The sequence below is a fragment of the Styela clava genome, chromosome 9 (genome assembly GCF_964204865.1).
Source record: "Styela clava chromosome 9, kaStyClav1.hap1.2, whole genome shotgun sequence".
Taxonomy (NCBI): domain Eukaryota; kingdom Metazoa; phylum Chordata; class Ascidiacea; order Stolidobranchia; family Styelidae; genus Styela; species Styela clava.
In genome coordinates, this window is record NC_135258.1 from 11,686,349 (window position 1) to 11,713,531 (window position 27,183).

A 27,183-nucleotide genomic window follows, 5' to 3' on the forward strand; every position below is an offset into this window, starting at 1 on the left:
AATACATAGATAGTAAAAAGATGAATTATTCAGATGTCAATTTAGTCAGAAAATGGTTACCAACATTCTTGTAAAATAATCCTACAATTTTAATTCAATTGTGATAATTATAAAATGTGTTACAAAAATTAAAAACTGTCAAATTTGTAAAGCTGAATAAACTTAATTATGACACACTTAACTTAACACAATTATAATAAAAAAAATTTAATTAATTTGATGTTGAATTGTTCCATTGCTATATTTGCTGCTTCTATTTAGCTGCAAGGTGTCGCTGACTAGATGACTCATTGAAATTTACGCAACCCCTCGTCAACTGTATCAAGCCGATATCAGTTTTTGTAATTTATGACATGTATTTCATTTTTTCTTATTTCATATTGCATATTGGTTTGACACAACAAAAATATTCGTTTGGCTCAAGGAAAATAAATAAATATCCGAATATAGTAGATTAATTCAGCATACTTTAAATTAGTTCCATTGTACGGTTTTGTGATTAATCTCCTGTCACCTTCACCATTGAACACAAGAGCTTTCCCTGTTCCCAATAGCCCACAATCATATCCAATCTCAGAACCAGTTGCCTGATAATACAAGATCCCAAAGTTTAAATACCACGACAATGTAGATAAGAAAAAAGTCTCATTTTACAAACATAAATGTTTTAAGGAAATTTGAGAAAGCTAAAATATGTCAGTGAATGACTGTGGGATTCAGAATATATTTAAAGATAAAATGTTGACCATTTTAATTGAAGATTCTGATGAAAAAACTCACCATTTTAAACATATTGGTGAAGTAATTATTTGTGTTGAAATCAGCAGCTAGCGAAGATGGTAAATCATCAGAAGTAGTATTGCAAGATATCCCAAAATATCCAACATCACATCTAAACAAATTGATTGCATATTTAAATGTTCGAATTAAGATGTTCAAAGACATAATTTGTTGAAACTTCTTAAAGTATCATATAATTTAAAAGCAACAACAAATAACAACCGTAAAAGGTATTATAATTTAAATCAATGAAAAGTATATATTCAAGTCAATAACATCCACAATAAGGTAAAATATATAGTATTTTGAACATAGTAGCACCTGCAACCATCGTGTAGACATGTTCCATGTCCACTGCACATCCTAGGACATTGCTCATCAATTCCAATAAAAATATTATCAATTGCCCATTTTATTTCTTCAACAGTTGAATATCCATCTTGAATAAATCGAAATCTTGTGTGTTTTGTCAAAGCTGCTTCTGGCAGTGGCAAAGTCAATCGTACCCATCTATTATTCAGCAAAAATTTAGAACACTCTTAATATGTTAGCAACAAAATAACCCGATGCAACATGTAAATGACACTCTTACAATGTCTATCCAAACTAAATTATTGTGATGTATTAAATATTTCCCAAGAAATATTAGTAAAAACTTTCCATTTCGCTTCAAAATGATGATTTTATATTTTTGATTCACCCATTGTATTTTAGGGACCACACGGTGCCCCTAGACATTGTTGAGGCGCCCCGTCAAAAATTTGGTTAGATTGGGGTTTTGTCCATACATAAAGTGCACCATGCTATAAGACGGAACTGGTGCTGGTACTGGTTTTGAGTGCAGGTAATAAAGCACTACCATAAATTTTCAATATGTTTTATTGATATTCAAACCAGAGTCAATTGATAAAATTGGAAAACATTACAGACATTCAATTGCTGTAGGATAGGATTTACATATTTATCCTGAGGCAGAGAAAAGCCGATAAGACAGCTCAATCATATAACAGAACACAGACTCTCATCCAGGTACCAGTTTATGTTGTGTATGGGATGGCACCTGCAAACTTACGCAGGCTAATCAAAGGTGCAGTGGCGAGCGTATTCCTAATGCTCAGCACGATGCGCAACACTGCCAAGCCAAGTTATTACCAACATATAACCTGGAGTGTAATGCCTTACTCAAAGAATGGTGTGAAGTGAATCACACCTTCTTATAAACTATATTCAGATTTTACATAGTGCAATTGCTTGATTTTTTGTTGAGAGCATTCAGTTTATATGACTTTATAACCTTTTATGGATAATTTGATCTAAGTACTACAATCATGACACACTTGATAAAATAACTGTAAGGGAAGACAAAAGTCATAATAGCCTAATTATACCCATGGTGAACTCCTGATTTATATATGGAATTGAAAGGCCAATGCATCCCTTGACATGTTTCAGGCAGACATTCTTCCTGAAGTATACTCCACGATCTTCCAAAATCATTTGAATATTCCACATTCATTCTACGTAAAAAAATATAAATGCTCTAGAACTGTTTTAAATATCTTGCGCATCTTGATATAGCAAAAATGCTTGAATTCTTTAAAAACATGAACTGTCGCAAAAAAACATTTTCACTACAAAATTCATGGTATTGCGACAGCCTTAATATATATTTTGTTTCCAAATTCTAAAACTTGGTACAATAATTATATTAATACAACAATAGTCAGTTGACAGTTTGGAATCATTCAATTGGTGTTGATAGTGTTACTGTGACAGAAATTGCTGGCAGTCAATATACACAAAATGTTTGGAAAAATGAATGCTTTCCTAAACCTGGTAAGACATTTTTTTTTCAAACATTATAAAACATTTTTCTTTAAGCATTACCCCATTTACAGGAGTATTTTAAGGAAAATCTAATTCAAAAATATTAATTTAAACCTTGAATCAACATGGTTATCAGTGCACTGCATGTTGAGAGAAAATTGCATAAAATGATGAATTTCATTTCGTCGTTCAATAAGTTCAACAGAATCAACTGCCCAAACGTCAGTGTTATGGCCATTGTGTTGGCCTTGTTCTAAGCATAAAACAGCATTAGCAACTTTAGCAGACTCTGGTATCTGAACAATAGTTTTTCTTGGTTCCTGAAAACAAATACAATAATGAAACCTTTTATTAGTTTTTTAAACCAAACTTATTAGCAAACTTAATTTACTTACTTTGTATGCCTCGTGATCAAACACACGAAGAACGGTTTTACTTTTTCCTACTCTACTACTAAGTACAACAACAGCAGTGGAATGTCTTGCCTGACAATTACCAGAACCTGTGAATAAAATGACAGATCACCTTAAATTATTGAAATTGTTTATGATATGTTTTTACAGAAATTAAAAGTTAAATTGGTCTTGAACAATGCTAACAAATATAATGAAGCACATCTTTTATAAATAGCAAACTCGATTAAATCTTGGAGTGTTAAAATAACTATCTCAATGTGTAGGATGGGGTTGAAACATCCCTCAGAGTGCGAGTCATTTTTCATTAGGATTGAGGGTTCATTCAATGAGGGTTGAATTGAAGTATTTCCATATTTCCATTTATTTGTATCATTTCTCCTTTATATATGAATTTCTTTCAATAGTGATTATGCACTTTGTTATTGCTATGTAATAGTATCCATAAAGGCATTGCCTCCATTTCTTGAATAGCCAGACATGATCTGTTAACTAAAGTACTAGTTATGATTTAACGAACCAAAACTAAAATTTTACCAATGCTCAGCACAAAAGAAATAGCTGTTTTCAGTCGTAGATTATCAGCTGCCGTTGTGCAAAATTTACGAGGTCCGGCCCCATCAAAAATAAATGTTGAACTTTCATGAGAATGTCCGCATGCCCCTCGCTCTGATCTGCCTCCTCTGTGATAAACGGCAATATGGAATTGGTATTATGATGATATTTTAGCTTGGCTATCATTGTGTGGTTTCACATTGTACTCTCTAAATTTTAGCTACATGAGGTATATTTATGAATAGCACAGGGCTTATAAAGTTGGATCATTCGGGACTTTCACTGGATCATTTGGCAGGGAGGTCGCATTTTCAAATTTTATAGAAATGACCAGATTTTTTCTTGCAGTTCCCATAGCTGATAATTTGTTACATGATCCTTAGCATGTCTTTGTATCATAAATACATAACTTGTTACCCAAAAACAGCTGAACTTTACCTCACAGATAAAATACTGGTACTTGTCCTTTTTCATATTGCTTATATAATTATGTGACTTCGCCCTATATAACATGGTTACAATTCTACCCAGACAAAATTTTATCATAATCTTTGATATTTTCATTTTCCGTTGATAGGTATTTGTAAAAAAAGATTCTACTGTATATAATATTTACTCTTAATGTTGTCTTAAGATACTAAATTGCACTTTAAAAAAAGGTCGACACGGTTGTATATTCCGTAATAAAATATATACTCAGAACTTGCATGACAAAAAATTAGAAGAATAAAACATGGCAAGGAAATATTTATTTCATACTCAATTTCTGAATCTTCTAATGGTTCTGCATCGATAGATGCACCAGATAAATCGAGATCTCTAGTAACAGCATATACTGGACTTGTATCATTAACTTCTGCATTGAATACCATTGCATTTCCATGAGACATGCATTCGCCCTGTAAATTAAAACTTTTCTAATAGTTGATTTTTGAGATGAAAGAATATATATGCAATATCATATCATGCATATCATAAAAACATGATATCATATTACTACATCGAAGCACAGGAAGACATTAGCTCAATACGCCAACTACAACTACAAAAGTAAATACATATATACATCTTTTGAAATACATTTAAATGCTGTCCATTGTTTGTACCAACTTAAAATAAATCAGTCTAGAAATGTAATAGTTTTTCAAATGCACAAAAATATCTAACAGACTTAACAATATTGTAGTTTTTGAAATTCACAAACCTTTTAGTTATTTCCACAATCAAAAATCTTCTGGTTTCCAAAATCAAACAATATTTAACTTTAAAACAGTTATTAAAACAGTTAGTTCCAATAATACAATTGCTTACAAAGGGCAAAATCCCACAAACCTTTATTTTTGCACCAGGCATAAAAAGCCAGTTGCTTGTGTCACTTGGATCCATGTTTTCGTGAAATAAACTTGGTCGATTGTTTGTTTCGCTAATTAATACATTGTCCAATGCCCAACAGCCATTGTCAACAACTTCTTGAGAAAATTGTAACAAAACGTCTTCCGTTCTTATATCTTTTGGTAAATGGATTATATGAATCTTACTTTGCTGAGTGACCCTGTGAAAATAACATGAGTGATGGAATTTTATCAAATGAAGGCATTGAGATGATAGACAGTATATCTTATATTGTAAAATAAGATTAGGAAATTATCAAGGCGAAGCACAATATAATTTACTAGTTTCTATATCTTCATCCACTTACACTGAAACACTGAAAAAAAAAGAATCTTTCAATTTGTTTTTAATTTGGTTATAGGTGCTACATAAAATATAGGATGTGTATATCCGCTGAGAAACCCTCAAAAACATTTAGAGAATAATATAAGTGAAAAAATCTTGGAATTATCAACAATGAAATACTCATAATTTCTTACGTTATATCTTTAATTAAGTTCCAGAATTCATCATCATGAAAACGATAAGATAAAGTCACAAAAGTCTTGGTTGGTTCACATTTTCCAGATCCTAGATTGAAAGAAAATAACTCAGAAATGTTGGAAAACCTAATAAAAAATACAGAAATCAAATATAATACTGTATATGCAGTGAAGTGAAAAAACCATTCAAAGAGTGTCATAAATCGACCAATAAACGAAAAACAATTTTAACCAAGAATCTGTTCCGTATAATCCAGATGTAATCATGATTGAATCTGAATTTATTGAATACTATAAATTGAAAACTAGATTTTTAGCAAAGTTATACTTCAACATGAAATCTGCTTCTTAAAAAATTCAATACCAATAGTAAATTGTATCGCAGAAGCAGATGTCAAGTTAAGTGGTGAACTGATCAATTGTCGAGTTCCAGTTCTTCCACAGAACACAGCAGAATTTCCATGAGTTATTTCACCACATTCATTACTGATTTCGACACCATGTGATTCTCTGGACCTTGTTATTGGAAAAATATAGTTTGATGACATTTGATTAGCAGAGCATGGTACTAGCTATTAAATACACCTGAATTTAAAGCACAAAGTCACTAGGGCTCAAGCTGCCTTTCAGTGATTCTACCAAGATACTGATATTATTACCGGTAATATTGAACTCAATAAAAAACTAGCTTGACTTGTGCATTTAAGTTATTTAAATATTCCAAAACACCAGTATAAGAAGTACATTATATAATGACTCCTAATTAATTTATAGTCATATTTCTTACCAAATATCAAACAAATCTTCACTGGAATCAAAATCATCTCGAATAATCACTCCATCAGAATGGATATCCGCTAAAACAAGGTTAGAATTATATTGAGAACAAATGATGAAAACATCCCTTCAAAAAATATATCATCAGTCAAGGTTGCAAGTTTATGCTCTCAGTGATGAAAAGTTGTTGACAAATGTGTCTAACTCACTATTTGTGTTGCAAACATTAATATGGAAATCATTACTGCCTCTTTAAATTAAAACTAGATGAATAGGAAATATAAAAAAGTCTCACAACCTATAACAAATAACATTTATGGAGGGCAGTTATTCACCCCTTTCGCTCTGAACAAGACTCTGTATGAGCAAGAGCCAATATATAACGATCCACTGTTTTTGGAAGGATTTGATTCATTCTAGATTGGCGTTACCCTGGGCAGGGTGGTAGGCATGGAATTCGAATCCGAGATGTGTAACCTATGACGTCAGCCTTCCTAGGTTTAAATTTAACGCGTTAATCACTAGGCCACCCAGCCTAATTATGTATGACTGTGTGGATTTGTTACTTAAAGAATGATGGCATTAGAAAGAATTAAGCTTGGATTTTTCTACTAATGATTTTATCTGATTCTTACTCACTACATAGTTGTTTTTTCTTGGTAAAAACACTAGTTTTTTAACCATCAAGTACAATGAACACATACCTAAACTTGGTCTCAGGTTTTTCACGTCTTGGCCAGATTCGCATATTTGATAAGCAACAACATCCTGGAAGACAATTTGCATTCGCAAAGAAGCCGTCAGCCTGAAGTAAAATTTTTAAAAATGTGTAAGCTTTGTGCTACAAAACTCAATAGCTACAATCTACCATTTTAATCAAGAAATTTTATTACAAAAATCAAAATTGCCCGAACCGTAAAAGCGGGATTTTCGCATTAGAAAGGAATATTAACACTCACAGGAAACTGACACAGCCTGTCCCTTCCTCTGGTGCAGTCCATGAAAATGTAACTTCACTGGTTGGCTTTTTGTAAGGAGATATATCAGAGTATAACAATCCGCAGATAAAATCAGATGAGACGTGATGATGGTGACTAAACCCTGAAGTATATACTGATCACGCATTCTGGAATTATACGCACAAAACTACGGAGCCACTACGGAAAACTTGAAAATGCAATAACGAGATCGCGGCAATAATGTAGGCACATTCATTTAAAGTTGATTGAATATCAGTAATTTTGGCAATTCCGGCTATTAGCTGTCGTGCGCCATTCTTGTCGCAGACCCGTAAGGAACAATATATATCCATAAGATAGATATTGAAGAATTGTGACGATCAAGTTGACAATAATTGACATTGTGACATTTATGTTCGTTGTTGGCCATTAGGATCAGGCAACCGCAGTATAGAGTTCAAGCTATGGACTGGACAGTTTGCCACCATGTTACACAACAAAAATATAATGATATATAGTAACCTTGATAACATCCTCCGTTAACCCTTTACATACATTTGCATATACATGTCCAGGGGTGACTGACAGTCTGGTATCAATGGCATATATACTATAAATGCCGCAACGAGGACTAAATTATGTGCGTATTTTGCCGAAGTATAGTTTAAAGCAAATGTCACAAGCCCGAAAGGAAAATACTCGATTAAGATGGCAGTAATGAACAATCAAATCAGCTTTTGAAATCGCATAGTTTACCACATTTGATATACAGTAGTGCGAATCTCGTGCCTGGCGTTGATTAGGTACAATAGCGCACGCGTCATATTTTGTTGATAAATTGGGACAACTCACCGATGCTTGTCATTCCATACGACGATGGTAATAGTTTCTCTTTGTGTTGTAAAGATGAAAATAACCCAGTGATCAGAAGGCCATTGAAATCTTTGCTACTGGTGACTCTCACTAAAACGGAAATAGTTCACTATCATTATTTCATGATGCGGTTAAAATCTGAATAAAACAATCAATTTTTACTATTAAACGAGACCTGAAGACGATGCTTAAATGATCAAAATTTACACGATTATGTGGTATTATTTCAGAAACCACCATTTGCTTGCATATGGGTTAATTTATCCATTTTCTCCATTCTGCAAACAATAGGATATTGATAATACTTTCCGTATAGCATTACTTATGTTGAGCATTATAATAAAAACACATGTTTATCTACAAATATATATAATCAAATTCCAAATACCCATACGTCATAAAAATTCAATGTTCGTTTTTGCACAACTGCAATTTTTATCTGTTCGAACTTTTGTTGAAATCGTGGCAGCATGGTGACACTCCGCCTTACCTCGGTATGTTTCTCCGGGCTCATATGAGGTTGGATTTCCATCCAACGCGACTGATAAAAGTAATTTATCGTGTGTGTGCGGCATTGGATCCAATTTTCCGTGATAATTGCACAAGAAAAAGTGTGGGGAAAGACATTCCACACCAATCCATCGTGATGTTAAAATAGTGAATAATATAAATAATGACGAACTTCTAAGATGGGCAAACGACCGGAATCGCTCCATTGTCATTACAACTAAACATTAATAAACGAGGGAATAATAAGCTTGCTTGAAATAAGAAGAAGAGCATATAAACACATCTCGGCATATTTAATTCTCGTTGTCACCGAATTCGCCCGTTACAATTAAATACTGACTTTTTACAGATAATTAATTGTCAGAATATAATAAACCAAATAAAATAGTCTTTTATTGTCTGCGGTTGTTCACTAAACTTATTTATATAATTGATAAATATTAACTGAATCAATTGATATTTTACTGATCATCTTTGTAGTAGGCATAAAAAAAGAAAGCGATGCATATGTCGAACCTGCTTATGTCAAGTTATGCAACGTAAACGCATTCTGATTTAAAACTTTGGATCTATCTTTACCTCATAGACCATAAATTATTATGTAAGATACATTGCTGAAAAGCTCCACTAAACGCTGCAGATTCTCCCTCTCTTTCAAACAGCGAATATTTTTTCAACATAAACTATACTTCCTGTGAACACAAGGCGCCGATTTTACGAGTACTTTTCCGTGAAGCATAACGAAAACTCTAGTTTTTGAGAACAAGTACGGATTAAGGGAAATAATACGATTTAAACGATTTGTTTTTCCAGACGTCCGGCAAGCCATTGGCATAATATTTTGCATGTGTATGCGGAAATCGATTTCCGACTCTGAAGATTCTGGACACATGTTACTCCCGGGTAAGCAAGGGCCGGACAGTGACAGGTGCTTGATTTAATGGCCGTATTATTGAGTGTAACTTTTATTACGTTTGTGCGTGAAATTGACGTAGAAAGACAAAAATAGGACTTGTTGTATAGTTGATAAAATCATTTATATGCTCTTGACATATGGAGAATTAATTTAGTCATACCCCACTTCAGTTTCGATTTCTTCAACTTAAAAGGGTGTTGACCTATCCTGCTTGAATCTATGATTAAACACATTTTCTAAACTTCACTTATCTACACTGTAAAGAGAATTGGAGTTTTTGATAACTTTTCCACCAAACTAGCGCGTGTAGCGCATCTATAACTGATCGCCTCTCGGCCAAAAAGCGCATAACTTTCAAAGAAGTTACAACTACAGTTATAGACCATGGCGATCCACTGACCCATCGGTCATAAGAAGAACCACCATGTCTTCCGACAACTATGTCACGAATTAACGCAAAGGAAACATAGTAACATTTTCGTGATAACACAACCGACTTTAATTCACTCTAACAGAACTTAAACTACTATAGTATTTCAGAAAGCTGCAGACAACAATGCTGTCACGCGGTTTATGGCATGGTAAAAATGTTCTGTTCATTTATGAAATATCAATAGAGCTGGAACGCTTAAACTTTAATTCCCTTTCAAACTCTAAAAATCATGAAATATCCCCCCATAGCATTATGAACGTTCTTCGGCAATTCATATGTTTGCGAAGCCGTGTTTTCGCCGAAGTCTTGCTTGTGTAAGACACAGAACTACACAATACCAATCAATGATTATAGGACTCGATTAGAAGATGCTAAAGAAAGTTACTATTTGATGCACCCATTTATTAGGTTCTCCATTCCGATACAGTCTTTTTCTTCAATGCGTATCATAATGGCATACGATACTTCCAAGGGTGGAAGAAAATCGATTCTGTTTTTCATACAGTTTCATCCAAACCAAGTATTTACATCCAAGAAACGATTTAATAGCGAAAAACGCCTAATCGAACGAACTTTTTTGTAGTAATCTTTGTCACCGAAGCAATTATTTAAATCATTTGAAACCAGCGCTGTGGTCTTTGTTACCGAAGCAATTATATAAATCAGGGTGGTCCAAGGTTGCGAAGTTGACGGGCGGCAAAATTTTTTGAGGTCTCGCAGGCCGCAGTCGGAGAAAACCCTAAAGTGATCAAAAGATCGCGAGTTTACTCACTTTAAATATATTTAAGAATGAGAGTTTAACGTTCTAGTTAGTTTTTCATGGAAACTATATAAATCCTTTAGTTATTTCGTGACAGATATTACTTGAAAACACACAAGACACTGTGGTTTAACGTTGTTGTGGGTCAGGAAATGCGTTGGCTCTCAGTTTACTTCGGTAACCTTTTTTTCTATACTCACTGTATGCTGAATTTATTACTTGTAGCATGAGCAGGGCTAGTGCTACCGTAAAAAAAATTCCGTCCAAGTTGGGACCTCGATAAAAAAAAACTGGATCGCGCGGGGCTAAGTTAGCTCTGCGGTTCGCCACTGGTGTCAGGCCAACGTTTGAAATAGAGTCCAGTGTTTTGACTAAAATTTTACCAAACCCCAATCCCGACGTCGGGAGTAGGAAAAGGACTAATCCCAATTGGAATAGTTTAAAAATAAAGCGAAATTGTTCTGATGATAAATCGGCCAATGGTTTAGTAGTGTACGCTAATATTGTTCTGCGGGCCGCACGGAATGTGTCGGCGGGCCGCAGTTTGGACCACTCTGAATTATAAATCATGTTAAACCAGCGCTATGGTACCGAAAAAAATTTACAATGGTCAAATAAACGAGCTTGGAGAAAATCCTATTTTGATAACAATAACACTGCTGTATGCGAGCCCCTTCAATTAACAGGCTGAACTCAAACACAGCATACGCGATTTTACAACCACCCAGAAATATCCCTTTCGTCGCTCTCCGACAATATTTTACACTCGACCGTTTCCTACCCCACGCCGGCGCAAAATATAACATACCGGCGGCGGACGTCGATATTTGAATTTAACGAAACATTGAAAAAGTTCTATAAACTTTTACTTCCGGTGAAGTTCAAAGTTTAAATCATTTCTGAGCTCATGATATCATCACATCCGTTAAAACAGTGTAATCATTTTATTATTTCAATCATGATGAAAAATAAACATAAACAAAACATCGCTCATAATTGATCAAAATTTGTTCTCTACTAAGCATGAACAAAAGAAAATTGATCACAAATTCATAGATGAGCCATATTAAACCAATGATAATTTGGGAACCCTGTTCATTATATAGAACGATTATAGATTATTATTGTTTAGTTTTCAATGATCAAACTTGAATCTTGAGAAATCGTACATCACATAAATGTATTCAAATTATTGTTTATAAATATTAACTTTGATCAGAAATCACTTCCTACATCTTGCGAAATCCGGAAATCTATTTGATCACGTTTGATCATATATGGAATATATATCATTCTAGTCTGCCGCACATAAAACTCTTCATACGAAATCATACAGATATCTGATCACATCGAAATTAACAGTTCTGAAAAGGGTAAAAATACCATAATTTAAAACATTTTCATCCTTGAAGGATTCATTATTAGAAATAGTTCCTAAGTATCAAGGTGTTACTGGTAATTGTCATCCTTGACTATATATATTTTGGTGCAGTGCAACTGCCATATTTATCAGAGATGCAGCAACAATGGTTTTATTTATTTAAATGTTCGTTTTAGATAAAATAGCAATTAAATAACACATGAAGATTTCTCCTGAAAAAGCAGTTGAACAATATTATAATTGAAAGAAATTCAAGCATTTATTATATTCATACAGAAGCACATAATAATAAACAAAAGAATTCAAAACAAAACTATCACTATCAATATTAACTACAAAATACATCAATTTTACCATTATTTTTCAATGTTTATGTTTATAAATAATTTCATAAACTTGTGATTTCATCACATCCATTAATAAACAAAAAAAATCATCGACAATAATTACACTCGTCCAAGCATTGAACAAAAAATGGTCACACTTGATCAGTGATGTGCAGCCGAATAAATACAAATTTTAAAATAATTTTGAGCAAACACACAAACAAGACTATCGATCGGAAGTTAGGGGATCCCCCAAAACAGCGCTCTTACTCCATAGTGACACCTCGTGTCCCATCACTAATTAATTAATAACTCGCTAATTATATGACATAATTCGCCCAAAATCAATAGGTTTCTGGTCCGAGATAAGATGAATGCACATGCAAAATCTGGAGCAGATTCAATCTCGCTTTCGTGAGATATCGCGTGCATCTAACAGACAAACAAACAGACGGACAAATACCTATCAACATACTTACCGATTAGAATCGATAGGTAATAAGAGTAGACTTCAAGCAATGCCCATAAATGAGTAATTTGAAATATGAGTTTACAGTTTTTTAAAAATTCAAATTTTTTTATTGTTCAAGAGACTTGGGGCAATATAGAACCAGAAGTTTGGGAAATATAAAATTGCACAAATAAACTGTAAGAAAACAATATTCACCTTGATATTGCTTGTATGAAATCAAGTGAAACAACACATTTGTATTTTGGAGAATCAATTTGGTCTTCATGCCCAACTTGGGAAAGTAAATGTAGTGAAACAAGAGAGGTTATCTGAACAGAAAAATAAAGGAGAGAAAGATTACAAATCACCTCAGTAAACAGTATATACGTTACATATAGAAATGAAAGAATATTGAACTATGATACTTGAGAACGTTTTATACAAATCTTGAGGAAAGGAGTTATTTTATTGAAGAATATTAACACCAACGACAAACATATATGATGATTTATATAAAATAAATGAATTCGGAAATATTATGTCAAAAGTTTTTAGCATCCATATTTGGTGATAGAACAAACTAAGGTGTTGGGGAGATTGTATTGTACAAACGAACTGTCATTATCTGAGAGCGTAGATGTAGATAGATAGGTGGTGCTATTGAATAAATTTACCAATAAAATGTCAATGAAAAGAATTCGTCAGGCTGTTCAGCATCTAATTATGAGCAAGTTGAGTAAATGATAGAGTGTGAGGTTTGACCATACATTTACAATTTACCTGGGAGAATATATTGGCAGTAGGAGGAACTTTTCCATCTACTATAGAGTAAAATATTGCCATCAATCTATCAAGCGGGAAGGCTTTTGGTCCTCGTAAATGAGCACTTTTCTGTTCATCTTTTTTCATGCTTTTCAAAGTTTTCTTATTTTTTCCAGCGCTCTGTTAAAAAAAACTCTCTCAGAATGCTTTGTGGTTATTTATAGAGCATGAAGTAAATATAATAACTAGCATAACAGAAACATAATTTATTTAATTAGACTAATTGGGTCGAGCAGGACTGGGACTAGTAACTAGTTGTCATTCTTCATGTTATTGCTCTATTGGATCCTTCGGGAGAGTAAGGATGAAGAAGTGATTCTGAAGTCTTTTTGTTTTGTCTGTCACAAGTTATATTTCTGACATATTATCCGACTAAGGCCATAATTCCGCAGGCAACTATGTTTCGACTTAATTAGATGATAAGTTACAGTTTAAGCCTAGATTTTTTTGCCCCAAAACACCCTTTTTATGTCGTCTTGCGGAACAAACACCAAGAAATTAAAATGTAGAATTGGTCAGTGATTTCCAAAAAACTTCGCCTATGGCAAAAATGAAATGTTCAATGTAAACTTGACAGTTAAAAAATTAGGCCGACGGTTAACAAAATTGAACGGTTAATGAAAACTCCATGCTTTCCATACTAGTACGAGGCCTGTCCACCTGTTTGTCGCTATTTGGGAGACAGCTTTATGACCCAAAGTCGCCGAAGTAAGTTCTGTTTCACACAGTTCGAGAAACGCTGGCTTATACCCTCCAACCTATGATTTAAAACTAGATTCTGAATATATTCTATCATTTTGACATATTCATCACACCACATATATTCTATCATATCACCCAAATCAAAGTGTTAAATAATTCAGGGATAAAACCCATCAGAGCATTAACCATCTCAATAAATCAGAACCACCCACCTTGACAAAGAAACGAAGGTCAGTTTTCACAGGATTATATGAAGCAAGATAAGCAGCAATGACAAGAAATTTAGAATAGAAAGGCAATTCAACAATTCCTGATTTGGCACGTTTCGGTGTTGTTGATGTCACAGACTCTAAATCTTTAAAATTGCTTGGCAAACTAATTTCATCTTCTGTTGACTTTACATGCAACTTCGTCCATTCAGAACTAAATTAAACATATAACTTTGTATTACTTCAGGTTGAAGGCATGCTAGAAAAATTGAAGTATTTGAATGCTTTTATACATTGAAGTAAGTTTGTCTAACATAGTTTCTCAACATCAGATTGAACTGATTCAAATATAATATCTATTTTAATTATGCATAAATAATTGCCATGTGAAAGTGCCATATTATATACTCAACAGGAATCAAATCAATCTATAAAATAAAGAGAACAATTTCATTCCAACCTTGATATTTCTCTGAGATATAATGAATGCAATGCATTCTTCAAGTATGGTTCAATGTTCTTCCATAGTTTATGTTTATCAGATTCCGTTGCTTCTTCTTTCTTAATTGGTTCACAGTAAATAGGAAAATTGATCTCTGCCTGCAATAAGAAAGATTCCTATAGAACAAGCCCTAGAACATATAGGTACTGATTTGGCATTCATATTTTTCCTTTTCCATATAGGGAAAAAAAAATGTGACAGCATATTGACGTCAGATCAAATCCACGGCTAATAATAGATTGTTTAAATATTATTCTGTGTAATAGGTATTTGAACCAGATTTCTAAGATGTGCCAAAATGATTGTCAGCGGGCTTAACAACCTGAATTATATACGCTCATGTAATCACAACTTTTACAGAGATGCTTTTTAGAACACTTGTGTGAAGATTGATATTCTAGAATCAATTATAAAAAACGCATCATGTTAAAGCTGGAACAGCAACCATGATAGCTCAGTTTACAATTACGCTACAAATATTATCTGAATACCAATGGAAAATCATTTTTGTATCGCATTCATTCTGATAAGCATAACCTATAACACAGTACTATAATCTGCATTCTGCAATAGAACTCAACTGAAGAACAGTAAGAAACATACCAAGTGACGTAACTCTCTCAAGTCCCTGCATGCAGTGTAAAACACAGACAATACAATCCCTATATAATCCTTGTAAAATTCTTCTGAAGAATCTGGAGGCCTCAATAAAGTAATTATCTTTTGTAGTTCCTCTGTTAATAAAATAAACTACACATATTAACAAAAGTGTATGAAAAACAGTCTATTTCCAGTTGATTACCCTTGTTGAGAATGTAGCACAACAAAAGTGGAGTTTGCATAAGGGTCTGAGTGCGAATCGTTATCTCCCAACTCTCCAAAGTTGGTGGTAAAAATTAAAATTGTCCGCGGCCTACTGTTAAAATTAACACTTCCTAAAACAGCACAGGAGTCAAAATTTTAAATGAAGTCGATTAAGATTGGCTAATGCCAAAATTTTTGTAGTTAAAATTTTTTAACCCCTAAACAGAAAATCTAGATTATTTCAATTTATACCAACCACATCACTTGAAATTCATGTCAATTACTCATAATTATACAACTCAAATATAACTTCACCTTTGGTATAGTCTGGGAAAAACATGATGAAAGGACTCTTCCCTGCAATACCGTTGTAATATTTTTCCCAGGTAACTTCGCTCTCAAAAATGACACATATATTACAGCCACTCTAAATAAAAATGTGTATCCGCTAGTAGGTAAGTGGCATTTGTCATAAGATGAAATTTTTATACTTGCCGAGATAAATAAACAGATATGACGACTTCATAATATAGCAACCATGACATCTCATTTGGTTACAAATCCATGTCAAGATTCGGAATACTTACCCAGTTATTTGCTTCAGATGCATAGAATTATACTGATCAGTGGCTACACACGACTTTCTTTGGTGGTGACTAGACGCCCAGCAATACTGTTGCATTTAATTATAACCCATTAGACTTAAACCAGCAAGCAGGTCGGCATCTCAGAATGTACCCTCAGAATGTTTGGGAACCCTATAACCACATGGTCTTGAAAAATGGCCAAATTTACAACCTGTGGCCAAGTTACAAAGTAAATTTCCACGTTTAAGCTATATTTTTGTATAAGCTATAAGTGTTTAAGAAATTTTAAACAAACTGATGAGAAAATTCATATACTCACAATTTCTTGCAAATTCAATAATGCAGGAATGAGATTTACTTCTCGATCTCTCAGTCGATCAGCTTTGCTCAAAATCTAAAAATGACGAAATAGAAAAAGCGCGATTCTCCGAATATAACAACCTTGCCTTAAAAATTAGCATTCCAGCAAGAAAAGTCCTTTACCAGAATAATGGATAAATTGATTCAAGCAAGACCAAATATGATATATCAAGAATTATGTCCATTGTTGACGTAGATATGCCATTTTAGCCAATTCCCAATAAGCACATTCATTTCAACTACACTAATAGTAATAACTCACAATATATGTTGTTTCATTCGGAAAAAAAGAAGTCAACATTTTCTTCAAAAATCGAACAAAGTCATTTGTATTTTCGCATTTCTTTGGAGGTACAAATTCACTTCTTGCATCATCCGCTTTACTATGAAAATACAAGCCACGCAACACTTCTTGATAGAGGATATTGGTTGTGTAACATTCTACACAGTTCACTACAACATGAGGAAGCTATAAAAATAAATGGGTAGGTAATAGTGTATATAATTAGGAGATTGACTTGCTATCAAATTAAAACTTAATTCAAATGGTTTAAGTAAGAGGTATGCAACATTTTTTGTGGGTGAGCTATATAACTACCGAAAGTTCAGACATCTAGCCCAGCCACACAAAAGATTTAGCGAGAAAGGCAAGAGAAGAGAATGAATGCGGCTATCGCTTAGCCTTGATTACAATTATAAAATGGCAAAAGATTTAGTAACGCGGCAACAAAAGCAAGAACACATTATGTATTTTTATCCATGTGAGCCCCTTTCCAAATATAAACTGTAGGATTATGATTTCGTGCCTAATGGGGAAAAACCAAAAAGATGAATTTTTGAAATCTTACTTTCAGTATTCAGTTAACTTTTTGTGTTCATGAGTGCAGCTTAGCTAAATCATAATAATGTACTAAAGCACTCAGTCAAGAGAGCCAATTCCTACTACAATACAAAATCTTTATTCCTTACATTGAGTTTAGGAAAATTGGCCAAACCAGTAAATAAATAAATGGGTTGATTATAGAAAAACAGTATACCAATGTTTAAATCTCACATTTAATTTTAGCTATCAGTGGATTGCTAGTTTGGTCAATCAATCATCAAGCAAAAAATATTATTCAATATAAAATCAAATACATTCAATGCAGATAACAATTATTGTACTTTTTAATATCAATCAATATAATAGATATCCATAACATGGACTTTAGCACACATATTACAATAGACAACATATCAGGAAAAATGACATCAGACAAAATAAAACTAAAACACAGCCACAGATTACAGTGACATGACAAGCATGTGACACTATTGCATAACAAACGATAAACATCAGGAAGAGATATAAAGGATAATACATCATTACATTGTATGGATAATACTTTCCTATTGAAAAAAAAATGCTAAACGTTGATATACTACAGTATAACTATTTCTACCATTCTTATTTGTACATTGTGCAAAGACCCAATAGTTTATGCATTATATATTATAAAAAAAAATTATTGTAAAAATTGACCCCAAACTGGATAACAACATAATTCTTATGTAAGAAGTTGCACCTGACATAATTTTTCCTTGAAAATTACGATTATTCGAATTTAAATTTAAGTTAAATATTCAAATAAATAACTATAAATGTAATAATGTTTTTATTAATTTGAAGGCACTTACCTCGTAATATTCCATTATACTTTCAAGAACAACGGATTTACCACAAGATGCATGACCGTACATAAATATAGAAGAAACAGTGTATTGATAAGGTTCACCCATAAGTGTCAAAAGATCACTAATTTGTTTTTCTCGGCATGGGAGTAACGAATGTAAAGCCTGAGTGTCATAGTCATCTTCTTCTGGATGATCTTCGACTGAAACATTTTTTCTTTTCTTGGGCATTATGTATTCGACTGTTTTATTATTTCGATTCAGCTGATGTTGATGGTTGATTTGATTGAGTTGAGGTGCTTTGAGTCTGAATATTGAGATCTAACAATGCTTTTTGCGTTTCAGAATGGGCTTTGTGACGAATTACTTCTTTTTCTGCGTTCCTATAAAATTTGAAGACAAAATTTATAAAATGCATATGTTAGGAAATAAGAGTGGGGAGACATGAGAGTTATTCATTTTTTGCACTCACCATACAGCAAAGAAGATAAAGACAAATTATTCTTAAATATTGCTTCAAGCTCGAATAAAACACAAGCACGAATCTAATTGAAAAACATGAACACAGATAAAGCTGTGGAACTTTGTTAGTTATTAGGTAATAGGCTTGATGGAAGAGATAGAGACAAATCATAAATATTTTACAGCTATTCTTATTCAAAACATTTTTCTAATATCACTCACAAACTCACTTGTGAAGTTTAATTAGTCTTTCTTGAACGTTCTGAACAATATTACTTATGAGAACAACTCTTCTTTTTGTGCTGATGAGGCGTTGTACATAAGGCTCAAGATCAATATTAACTTGATGTTCTTCGCTGATCTTTTGCAATTCGTTTGTTACTGCTTCTATTTGCTGTCGCAATTCCAACTGAAAATATACATAATAGAAAATAATGAAAATTAGTTTTATATTTTACAATGCGAACATATATTTTACTATGCGAAAATATTTCCCTATTTCAAGGAAGTACCGATAATGTATCCCATTTTTTTGCCTATCTAAAAAATAAAAACCCTATCGAAAGTAATAACGCACACTACAATAATTGTGGAACATGAACATTGGGAACGCTAAAAAGACACTGTTGACAAAGTCAACACAAGCAAGGAAAAATATTTGAGTTGAATATTAAAATATTTGAATGGCATTTGCTATTCGAATATTTGATAACACACGACCTGTGGCACTTTACTTGCTCAGTACATTTGTGCCCAGGCAGAAATAACATAATGGGTAGATGGTATTGAAGCTAGGCTACTAAAAGGCACATGCAAACAAGGCATTAAGAACCACATACTTGGCTTTCTCTGACTTTTTGAACCTGAGTGTCAACTTGTTCTACAGCAGGTTTCAACAATTGAAATATTCCATTACTTATATCTTGACCAGATGACGAAAGAACATTTGCAGAAGCAGCCATTAAATCATAACCCAATCATCAATTAAACACAATTGAAAAATTAAATATCTTAAAAAAAGATTATACCGTTAAATATTATATATACACATAAATGAGTGTCTAAAATTTTGGTGAACTCGTGGGAATGGCTACGTTAATTTTTATCTTCTCTGAATTAATCAAATTGTTTGCAATATCAATTAATCATATAATACAACTTTTATTATCATGGAAAAAGATGCACTTCAGTAGAAAAAAACTGTCTGGTATCGTGGCATAGATGTTTAAGTACTTTTTTCAAGATAAGAACAATTATGGTACATATCATGAATATGATAATCACAAATGCTTTTATAAAAAAAAAAACAGTATTATATGTATACACTCTAAATAATCTCATGTTGAATACACAGGAAGTTCAAACTTTACGTCAACATTTTGAATATACTTCTTGAAAAATGAAATTTGGGAGTAATTTTAACAGGATTATAGTAGGTAAGTATAATTTTCAATGTAGATAAGAAATTTAACTTTGTTCTGAAAAGAGGGCAAACCATACAATTTGGCTTAAAATCCAGGTTAGGTATGGAAATTGATGACTATACATATGGATATAGTTGGTGGAGAAAGCCATGACCGGATCACACCTGTGTAGATTATTTTTTAAAGAAATGTTCTGAAAGAAAGATCGCTCGCACTCACACGGAAATAAAGAGAGCAAAGTTATGGACGGGTTACAATTAAGGTGCTAGGATCTACCGAGACTATAAAAAATTATAGCGTAGAGAGTAGCATATAAAATACAGTAACTCCAGTTATTTATTCGCACATAATAATCACCACATTTAACTTACAGGCTAAGCAGTAGCATATGAGTGCGTGTGTTTCTAATGAAAATTTACCTAAAAAATACTCCAAGTCAGAATATAAATTATATGCTTTTGGAACATGATTCATATGGCAAGAGTTGAATACGAAAAAATATGTTCCTGAGTATAATATGATTAAATGGAATGAAAAACCTCTCCTTAACATCAACATCATTTAAATTAAAAAACCATTTACCATAAAAAAACCATGAAACCATTTAAATTCAGAAAATATAAAATGACGACAGATATCCAGAATACCAACAAATTTTTGCAGAACATTAATATAGGTGATATCATGACTGATACTTAGTTGAAAACAGGTTATTTTATAAAAATACATAATTCCAATGCAATTAATTCGTTGAATTCAAATCAAGAAAAATAACAATGATGCAATGATGAAACGAAACTATAGACTATGGGAAATAAATACTTGTTACATAGTTTAATGATCTTTTATACAATATTACAAATCATGTGACTTTGATGCATACAGGCATTATTGAAAAGGGCAAATTATTTAGTATGGTGAGACGCAATTTATTATGCACGAATTTCTCATATTTGTATGAAAGGCACACACAACTAAATTGCTTTGAAAGATGAATAGCCAATGGAGAAGTACATATTTTAAAAGGAGTTCGATGCCATGCAGGATTGGCTTTACTGAATACTAATATATTTGATCAATTGACCACTATACAAATGATATAACATATTTATTTATTGGTTTGTTTTATATTGCATAATAAAGCAAAACCACAAACGTTTGGATAATAATTGATCAATACCAGACTACCAGTCGATAAAATGAATAAGGCTTATTATAGAATAGTTCACGAACAAAATAACATTCGGACTTGATATAAAAATGCTGCGGGTTATTTACTACATTGAGCCATAAAAGTATGAAACCAAAGCTCCAAATGCAGCCAGCAAGAATAACTTGAGAACAAACTTCACTGCAGCAGGAACTGGACCTTTTTTGAATCCTACAAAACCAAGAATTGAATGCTGCCAATCAGTATAGGGTGGGTATCGCAATCTGTTAATCATTTCTGGTGTTCCACATTCATAATAGGAACGTTGATGACAAAATGAATCGAATGAAAATTTACCATGATACATTCCCATCCCGCTACCACCAACACCTCCAAAAGGTAATTCAACCTCATTATGCTGCATCAAAAGTTCATTTACCGTCACTCCTCCACTTGAAGTTTCAGCGATAATTTTATCTATCACACGTCGATCTCTGGCGAAGATTGACATCTGCAGAGATTTTTCTTCGTTGTTTATTACTCTGATGGCATCATCAACGTTTTCCACCGTAAAAATAGGTAAAATGGGACCAAAAATTTCTTCCTTGCGAATTGGAGCATCCTCTTTTATATTTGTTACTATTGTTGGAGAAATGTATTTTTCCTTTTCATCTACGACTCCGCCATAAACAACATCAACACCTTCTAGAAGCCCTTCAAGGCGTTTTACATGTCGTTCATTGACAATTCGACAAAAGCTTGATGATTTCCGAGGATCTTCCCCAAAATACTCCTCAATGAATTGTTTCAACTTCTGAATTAGTGGTCTTACCATATGCTGTTCGCATAGAATATAGTCAGGAGCTACACAAATCTGACCACAATTCGTCCACTTTCCCCAAGCAATTCGACGAGCAGCAGATTCGAGATCGCAACTCTTGTCAACAACACAGGGATTTTTTCCTCCAAGTTCGAGAATAACAGGCGTCAAGGTTTTTGCGGCGGCTTGCATAACTAATTTGCCTACATGGCATCCACCTGTATAAAAAATCAAGTCAAACTTATGATTGTTGACCAGATCACTAGATTCCTTCGGTCCAGCCATGACTACTTTATAACAATCAGGATCCAGGTATAAGGGAATTAATTTATGCAATAAACTTGCAGTTGCAGAAGTTAGTTCAGACGGCTTCAAGAGGATACAATTTCCTGCAGCGATTGCACCAGCCATGGGCTGCAAAGACAATAGCAAAGGATAATTCCAAGCCCCTATGATTAAACACACACCCAGAGGCTCTTTCCTTATATGCACTGTATTCAAAATAGCCAATAAGCTTTTAGAACATTTTTGAGGTTTGACCTGTTCATCTATACACCCTAACATTCGAACAATCTCATTATGAATCCCCATTATTTCCATTATATCAGTTTCCGCTGGATTTTTGTGAAGATCTTGATACACAGCATCACAGAGTTCTTTCTTAGCTTCTCGTAACATTCTCAGAAGAGCCAACAGTTGAGTCTTTCTCCATCCTGCTGACCTGGTCTTCCCAGATTTAAAATTATCCTTGAGAGTTTTGACTTCATTTGCAAACATCCTTGATTCTTGATATCACCTATGTCACTAGATATTAAGCTACCAGCAATGAATAAATATGAATTAAAAAAAGTTTTCCAGACTTTTTGATTTGAGGTCATAAAGACAGGAATAGCATATCAGCATGTTGCTATGTAATATGCAAGTCAGCAAGTGAAATATCTATCTATGGAACAATATACAGATTTTGTTTGGCTGTCAGTTATTCCTCAATTCTCTCTGATCCAAAACGACTAAGTTGCTATTCCAAATATATTCATGTATTCTGAAAGCAATGCTAAGCGTTAGGAATGATCACGCCACCACACCTCTGATTACCCTGCGTAGGTTCACAGCAAGTGTGAAAGGACTGCTAGAATTGCTGACTTAACCTGGTGTCCCGGTTACGGCTCCCATCATCATCAAAGTCTGTTTACTGCTAATTAAGTGTTTGTTGTATGAAAGAATCTCCACGATGTGGAGAGTGGGCCGAACCTGAAGGTACTGCAATACCAGGACAACCCGTGGGAGTGGTGTGGCAAGCCACAAAACCAAACCCTGAGGCACAAAAATCAAATTAATACAAGAGTGGGGGAGTACCCCACATTTCAGGTATTAATCTGAAAAGAACAGATACTACACTTGATCTTAGCCAAAAGGCCGAGAAGCGATACCAACTGCTCCTCAGGCCCCCATGCTATTTGACTAACTATTCTTACAGTTATGGTGGCTGTAACAAAACCACCAAACTGATCTTTTTTCATTGTGGTAAAAATACTACAGCATTTCTGTCCGGTGAGGCATTCTATTCTATACTTTGAAAACAATGTTATTATTGTTATTGCAAGTGTAATATCTAGCCTATCTATGGAACAGTATACAGATCTTGTTTGGCTGTCAGTTATTCCTCAATTCTCTCTGATCCAAAAAGACTAAGTTGCTATTCCAAATATATTCATGTATTCTGAAAGCAATTCTAAGCATTAGGAATGATCACGCCACCACACCTCTGATTACCCTGCGTAGGTTCGCAAGTCGGAATCCTATGCAAGGATAATCAAGTGCGAAAGGACTGCTGGACTGCCTAACTGATGTCCGGTTATGGCTTCCACCGTCATCACAGCCCTTTTTTACTGTTAATTAACTATTTATTGTATGAAAGAATCTCCACGATGTGGAGAGTGGGCCGAACCTGGAGGTACTGCAATACCAGGACAACCCGTGGGAGTGGTGTGGCAAGCCACAAAGCCAAACCCTGAGGTACAAAAATCAAATTAATACAAGAGTGGGGGAGTACCCCACATTTCAGGTATTAATCTGAAAAGAACAGATACTACACTTGATCTTAGCCAAAAGGCCGAGAAGCGATACCAATTGCTCTCAGGCCCCCACTCTATTTGACTGAACTAATCTTAAAGTTATGGTGGCTGTAACAAAACCACCAAAATGAACTTTTTTCATTGTGGTAAAAATACTACAGCATTTCTGTCCGGTGAGGCATTCTATTCTATACTTTGAAAACAATGTTATAATTGTTTTCATAACATCTTACACTCTTATAACCCCTAAACCCCACTTGGCCCCCTTATTTGTATATAAAAATCCATGGCATGTGGCTATAATGAAAAACACCCTACACTCCATGCATCATCGGTCATGATAATTGATCTGGATCTCAGTGTATCGCACACATATGCCAGAATTAAAAAGTGGAAACATTCAATACATGTACAGTCTTATTTTTTTACATTAAACAGTTTTACATTATGACTAAATCATAATACACCTTTGAATTTTTTTTTACATAATCTGACCTCTGACCCCATATCATTCGTGACATAGATGGGAGTAGAGAGTGGGTGACCAGTATTATCAAAACCAGTACCAGTAATCCAAATTCAATTTTATAAATGAAAACAAAAAAGAATGATGATTATTCCCAACGCATTATTAGATGAATTTATTATAATAAATCTTAAACTATAAAGCCTATAAAACTATAAAACTTAAACTATAAAGCCTATAACTGAGAACTAGATATAAAAAAAAATAAAGATCATGACACCCTGATTTTTCTTTCTTCTTTAAATGTCATGTATTTTTCAGTTATTTCAATACTTTGGTATATTACATAACTCTGTAACAATCTCTGATATTAAAGAACTTTCCTGTGTGCTAAATTTTCTTATTTTTCAATTATTCAAAAAATAGTATTTCAGGCCAGCATTCATGCTTTACAACTGAAATCCCCCAAAATACCATAACTACAGAACTAAAAGAGTGAACTGCGGACACTGATCTGAAAATGTCATAATGCAGTATCATTAAAAAAACTAAATAGCCTAGACATGTCAGGATATTCTGATATTGTAATTGTAGAATAACACACACCATTAGAAAATTTTCAAAACTACAAATAAATTTTGTGAACCTCCCGACTTTCAGTACATATAATGGGTTTGCAAAATTGTTATAATGTCCCTGCAGTCAAACACTGAATACATAATGAAATTAATACAGTAATATGGAAGTATGATACTGTTCCACACACCCGCTCGGTTAGCTTCAGTACACAGCATCGCGTACCTACCGATATAATGCTTGTAAATACATAAATTGAAATCGGCAAATTAGCACGGCAGTATGGTAATGGAGTAAAAAGACGAAAATGTAATTACTTTAACGCACGAAATATTAGTTATTACTGGATTACCGTTAACCCAATAACTGTAGTCTAAACATGTAAGTTATATCGAACGTAATACAGTTAAGTCACAGTAAAACTAAAAGAGTGATTGTTAATTAGTAACGCTGTCCTGACTGAAATATACGGTAACAAGTGAGCTCATTTCTATAAACATTACTCTTTGTACATACATTACTCCCCAAGTATTACTCTTTCAGTCCACTCAATACAGATGTAGTCTAGTATTGAATTTTAACATCACCTACAAACTCATAACAAGAAATGACGATCAAACTGTTCTTTCAGATTGCACGGAGAGAGGCCTCGGGATTCCCGCTGCGCTGCAATCAACAAACTGCAACAGCGCGCGCCGCTGCCGAGTTGAGCGCAAAGATGCGAAAAGCATGTTTGACAAGACATTTGATTTCTCGCTACTGACGGGTGTATGGTAGGGGTTTTAACTGAGCAATTAAATCTTTCGATTGTCTAAATTGAATGTACACAGGCCCAAAAAAATTGGAATCCTAGGAGGGCGTCGCATTTCCTGCCTCGAATTTATATATTATCACACGATTGTTCTCTACTTCCCATATCCTACTGCTGAACAAAATGAGTAATGGTTTTCTGGACATAAATTTTCTCAAAGTGTGAAGCAGGCTGCATATATTCATTTAGCTGATCGTCTTTCGACAACTAGATGTGCAGCATATTATGCCTAAAGCTGAACAGTCGACTTTGCTGCAACACGGACGGAAACTTTAAAATCAGATTAGTGACATCACAATCGAAAGTACGAAATGGTAAATAAGAAAGGAGGCTCAATATTCTGACCTGGTAGAATTTAGGGGAAGGCGATATTTTACAAATGACTTGATTGGGGTATAACACAGAATATTATTATCCCACAAAATATTAAATCGTTCATTGATCCCGTGTCGGCATCCGCTATCAAGCTTACAAATAAATCCTAGAAAACTTCAAATTTAGTGAATGCACACGATTCATGACCACTGTCTTAGCAACGAATGTTATGAACGCCGACACACATTTTAACGGGATAAATTGGTACCATCGGCCATTTCCTTTTTTTTTTTATAAATAGTGATACTATAACTCATTAGAACGCATGAACACTTATCGGCGCCTAGGACGGAACTATTTTCTGTGATATATTACCCTTTTAATTTATGCGTTGTCTCGTATCCACTATGCTTATGTTATGCATCAAAAACGATTTTTTATTTATTTTACGGCTATACCAACGCTTGATACACAAAGACATGGTCGCGACCCAGTATAACTTCACCTCTGGCGTATTACGTTACAATGTGTTATTCAAAAAACCATCACATCGTCACTAGCCTAAACTGCTAAATATTCTTATCATTGCCTG

General features: G+C 33.8%; 3 protein-coding genes, 2 non-coding genes and 1 pseudogene across 6 annotated transcripts in view; all 6 read right to left on the minus strand.

The window, feature by feature from the left end:
- The window catches only part of LOC120338879 (reelin-like), a 36,524-nt gene extending 27,701 nt beyond the window's left edge, over positions 1-8,823 (minus strand). For both annotated transcript variants that reach the window (XM_078115878.1, XM_078115877.1), the window contains exons 1-16: positions 8,549-8,823; positions 8,038-8,148; positions 7,186-7,327; positions 6,931-7,031; positions 6,237-6,306; positions 5,814-5,965; positions 5,447-5,537; positions 4,908-5,127; positions 4,335-4,474; positions 3,558-3,703; positions 3,003-3,109; positions 2,722-2,927; positions 2,169-2,297; positions 1,102-1,290; positions 781-892; positions 469-587 (exon numbers count right to left, since the gene is read on the minus strand). In XM_078115878.1, the coding sequence (XP_077972004.1) occupies positions 469-587; positions 781-892; positions 1,102-1,290; positions 2,169-2,297; positions 2,722-2,927; positions 3,003-3,109; positions 3,558-3,703; positions 4,335-4,474; positions 4,908-5,127; positions 5,447-5,537; positions 5,814-5,965; positions 6,237-6,306; positions 6,931-7,031; positions 7,186-7,327; positions 8,038-8,148; positions 8,549-8,780 (2,267 nt within the window). In that variant the 5' untranslated portion in view covers positions 8,781-8,823. The remainder of the gene's footprint in view (positions 1-468; positions 588-780; positions 893-1,101; positions 1,291-2,168; positions 2,298-2,721; positions 2,928-3,002; positions 3,110-3,557; positions 3,704-4,334; positions 4,475-4,907; positions 5,128-5,446; positions 5,538-5,813; positions 5,966-6,236; positions 6,307-6,930; positions 7,032-7,185; positions 7,328-8,037; positions 8,149-8,548) is intronic.
- Positions 8,824-11,606: 2,783 nt separating this feature from the next.
- Positions 11,607-18,723, minus strand: LOC120340209 (origin recognition complex subunit 5-like). Its single transcript, XM_039408502.2, has 10 exons — positions 18,499-18,723; positions 17,084-17,290; positions 16,781-16,855; positions 16,190-16,301; positions 15,674-15,804; positions 15,029-15,168; positions 14,572-14,782; positions 13,616-13,777; positions 13,052-13,164; positions 11,607-12,041 (listed from the first exon to the last, which is right to left on the minus strand). Exons 1-10 carry the CDS (start codon positions 18,721-18,723, stop codon positions 11,996-11,998), a joined length of 1,422 nt encoding a protein of 473 aa, XP_039264436.2. The 3' UTR covers positions 11,607-11,995.
- Positions 18,724-18,734: 11 nt separating this feature from the next.
- LOC120340210 (SNARE-associated protein Snapin-like) lies at positions 18,735-19,928 on the minus strand. The gene is made up of 3 exons (XM_039408503.2): positions 19,794-19,928; positions 19,185-19,363; positions 18,735-18,875 (listed from the first exon to the last, which is right to left on the minus strand). The coding sequence occupies exons 1-3, from the start codon at positions 19,914-19,916 to the stop codon at positions 18,743-18,745; spliced, it is 435 nt and encodes a 144-aa protein (XP_039264437.2). The 5' UTR covers positions 19,917-19,928; the 3' UTR covers positions 18,735-18,742.
- Positions 19,929-21,655: 1,727 nt separating this feature from the next.
- On the minus strand, positions 21,656-23,125 carry LOC120340208 (aldehyde dehydrogenase family 3 member A2 pseudogene; annotated as a pseudogene).
- Positions 23,126-23,583: 458 nt separating this feature from the next.
- LOC120340242 (U2 spliceosomal RNA) lies at positions 23,584-23,776 on the minus strand. The gene has a single exon (XR_005569292.2). It is a non-coding gene; the product is annotated as a U2 spliceosomal RNA (small nuclear RNA).
- Positions 23,777-24,280: 504 nt separating this feature from the next.
- On the minus strand, positions 24,281-24,473 carry LOC120340241 (U2 spliceosomal RNA). Its single transcript, XR_005569291.2, has one exon. It is a non-coding gene; the product is annotated as a U2 spliceosomal RNA (small nuclear RNA).
- Between the last annotated feature and the right edge of the window lie 2,710 nt (positions 24,474-27,183).

Coding starts and splice junctions, on each gene's coding strand:
- LOC120340209 (XM_039408502.2), bottom strand. CDS start 18,723: ATGCCCAAGAAAAGAAAAAATGTTTCAGTCGAAGATCATCCAGAAGAA. Junction 17,291..18,498: donor GTATAATGGAATATTACGAG/GTAAGTGCCTTC, acceptor TTATTTTTATAG/CTTCCTCATGTTGTAGTGAA. Junction 13,778..14,571: donor ACCTTCGTTTCTTTGTCAAG/GTGGGTGGTTCT, acceptor TTTTTTTAACAG/AGCGCTGGAAAAAATAAGAA.
- LOC120340210 (XM_039408503.2), bottom strand. CDS start 19,916: ATGGCTGCTTCTGCAAATGTTCTTTCGTCATCTGGTCAAGATATAAGT. Junction 19,364..19,793: donor AAAAAGTCAGAGAAAGCCAA/GTATGTGGTTCT, acceptor GTATATTTTCAG/TTGGAATTGCGACAGCAAAT. Junction 18,876..19,184: donor AGACTAATTAAACTTCACAA/GTGAGTTTGTGA, acceptor CAAATTTTATAG/GAACGCAGAAAAAGAAGTAA.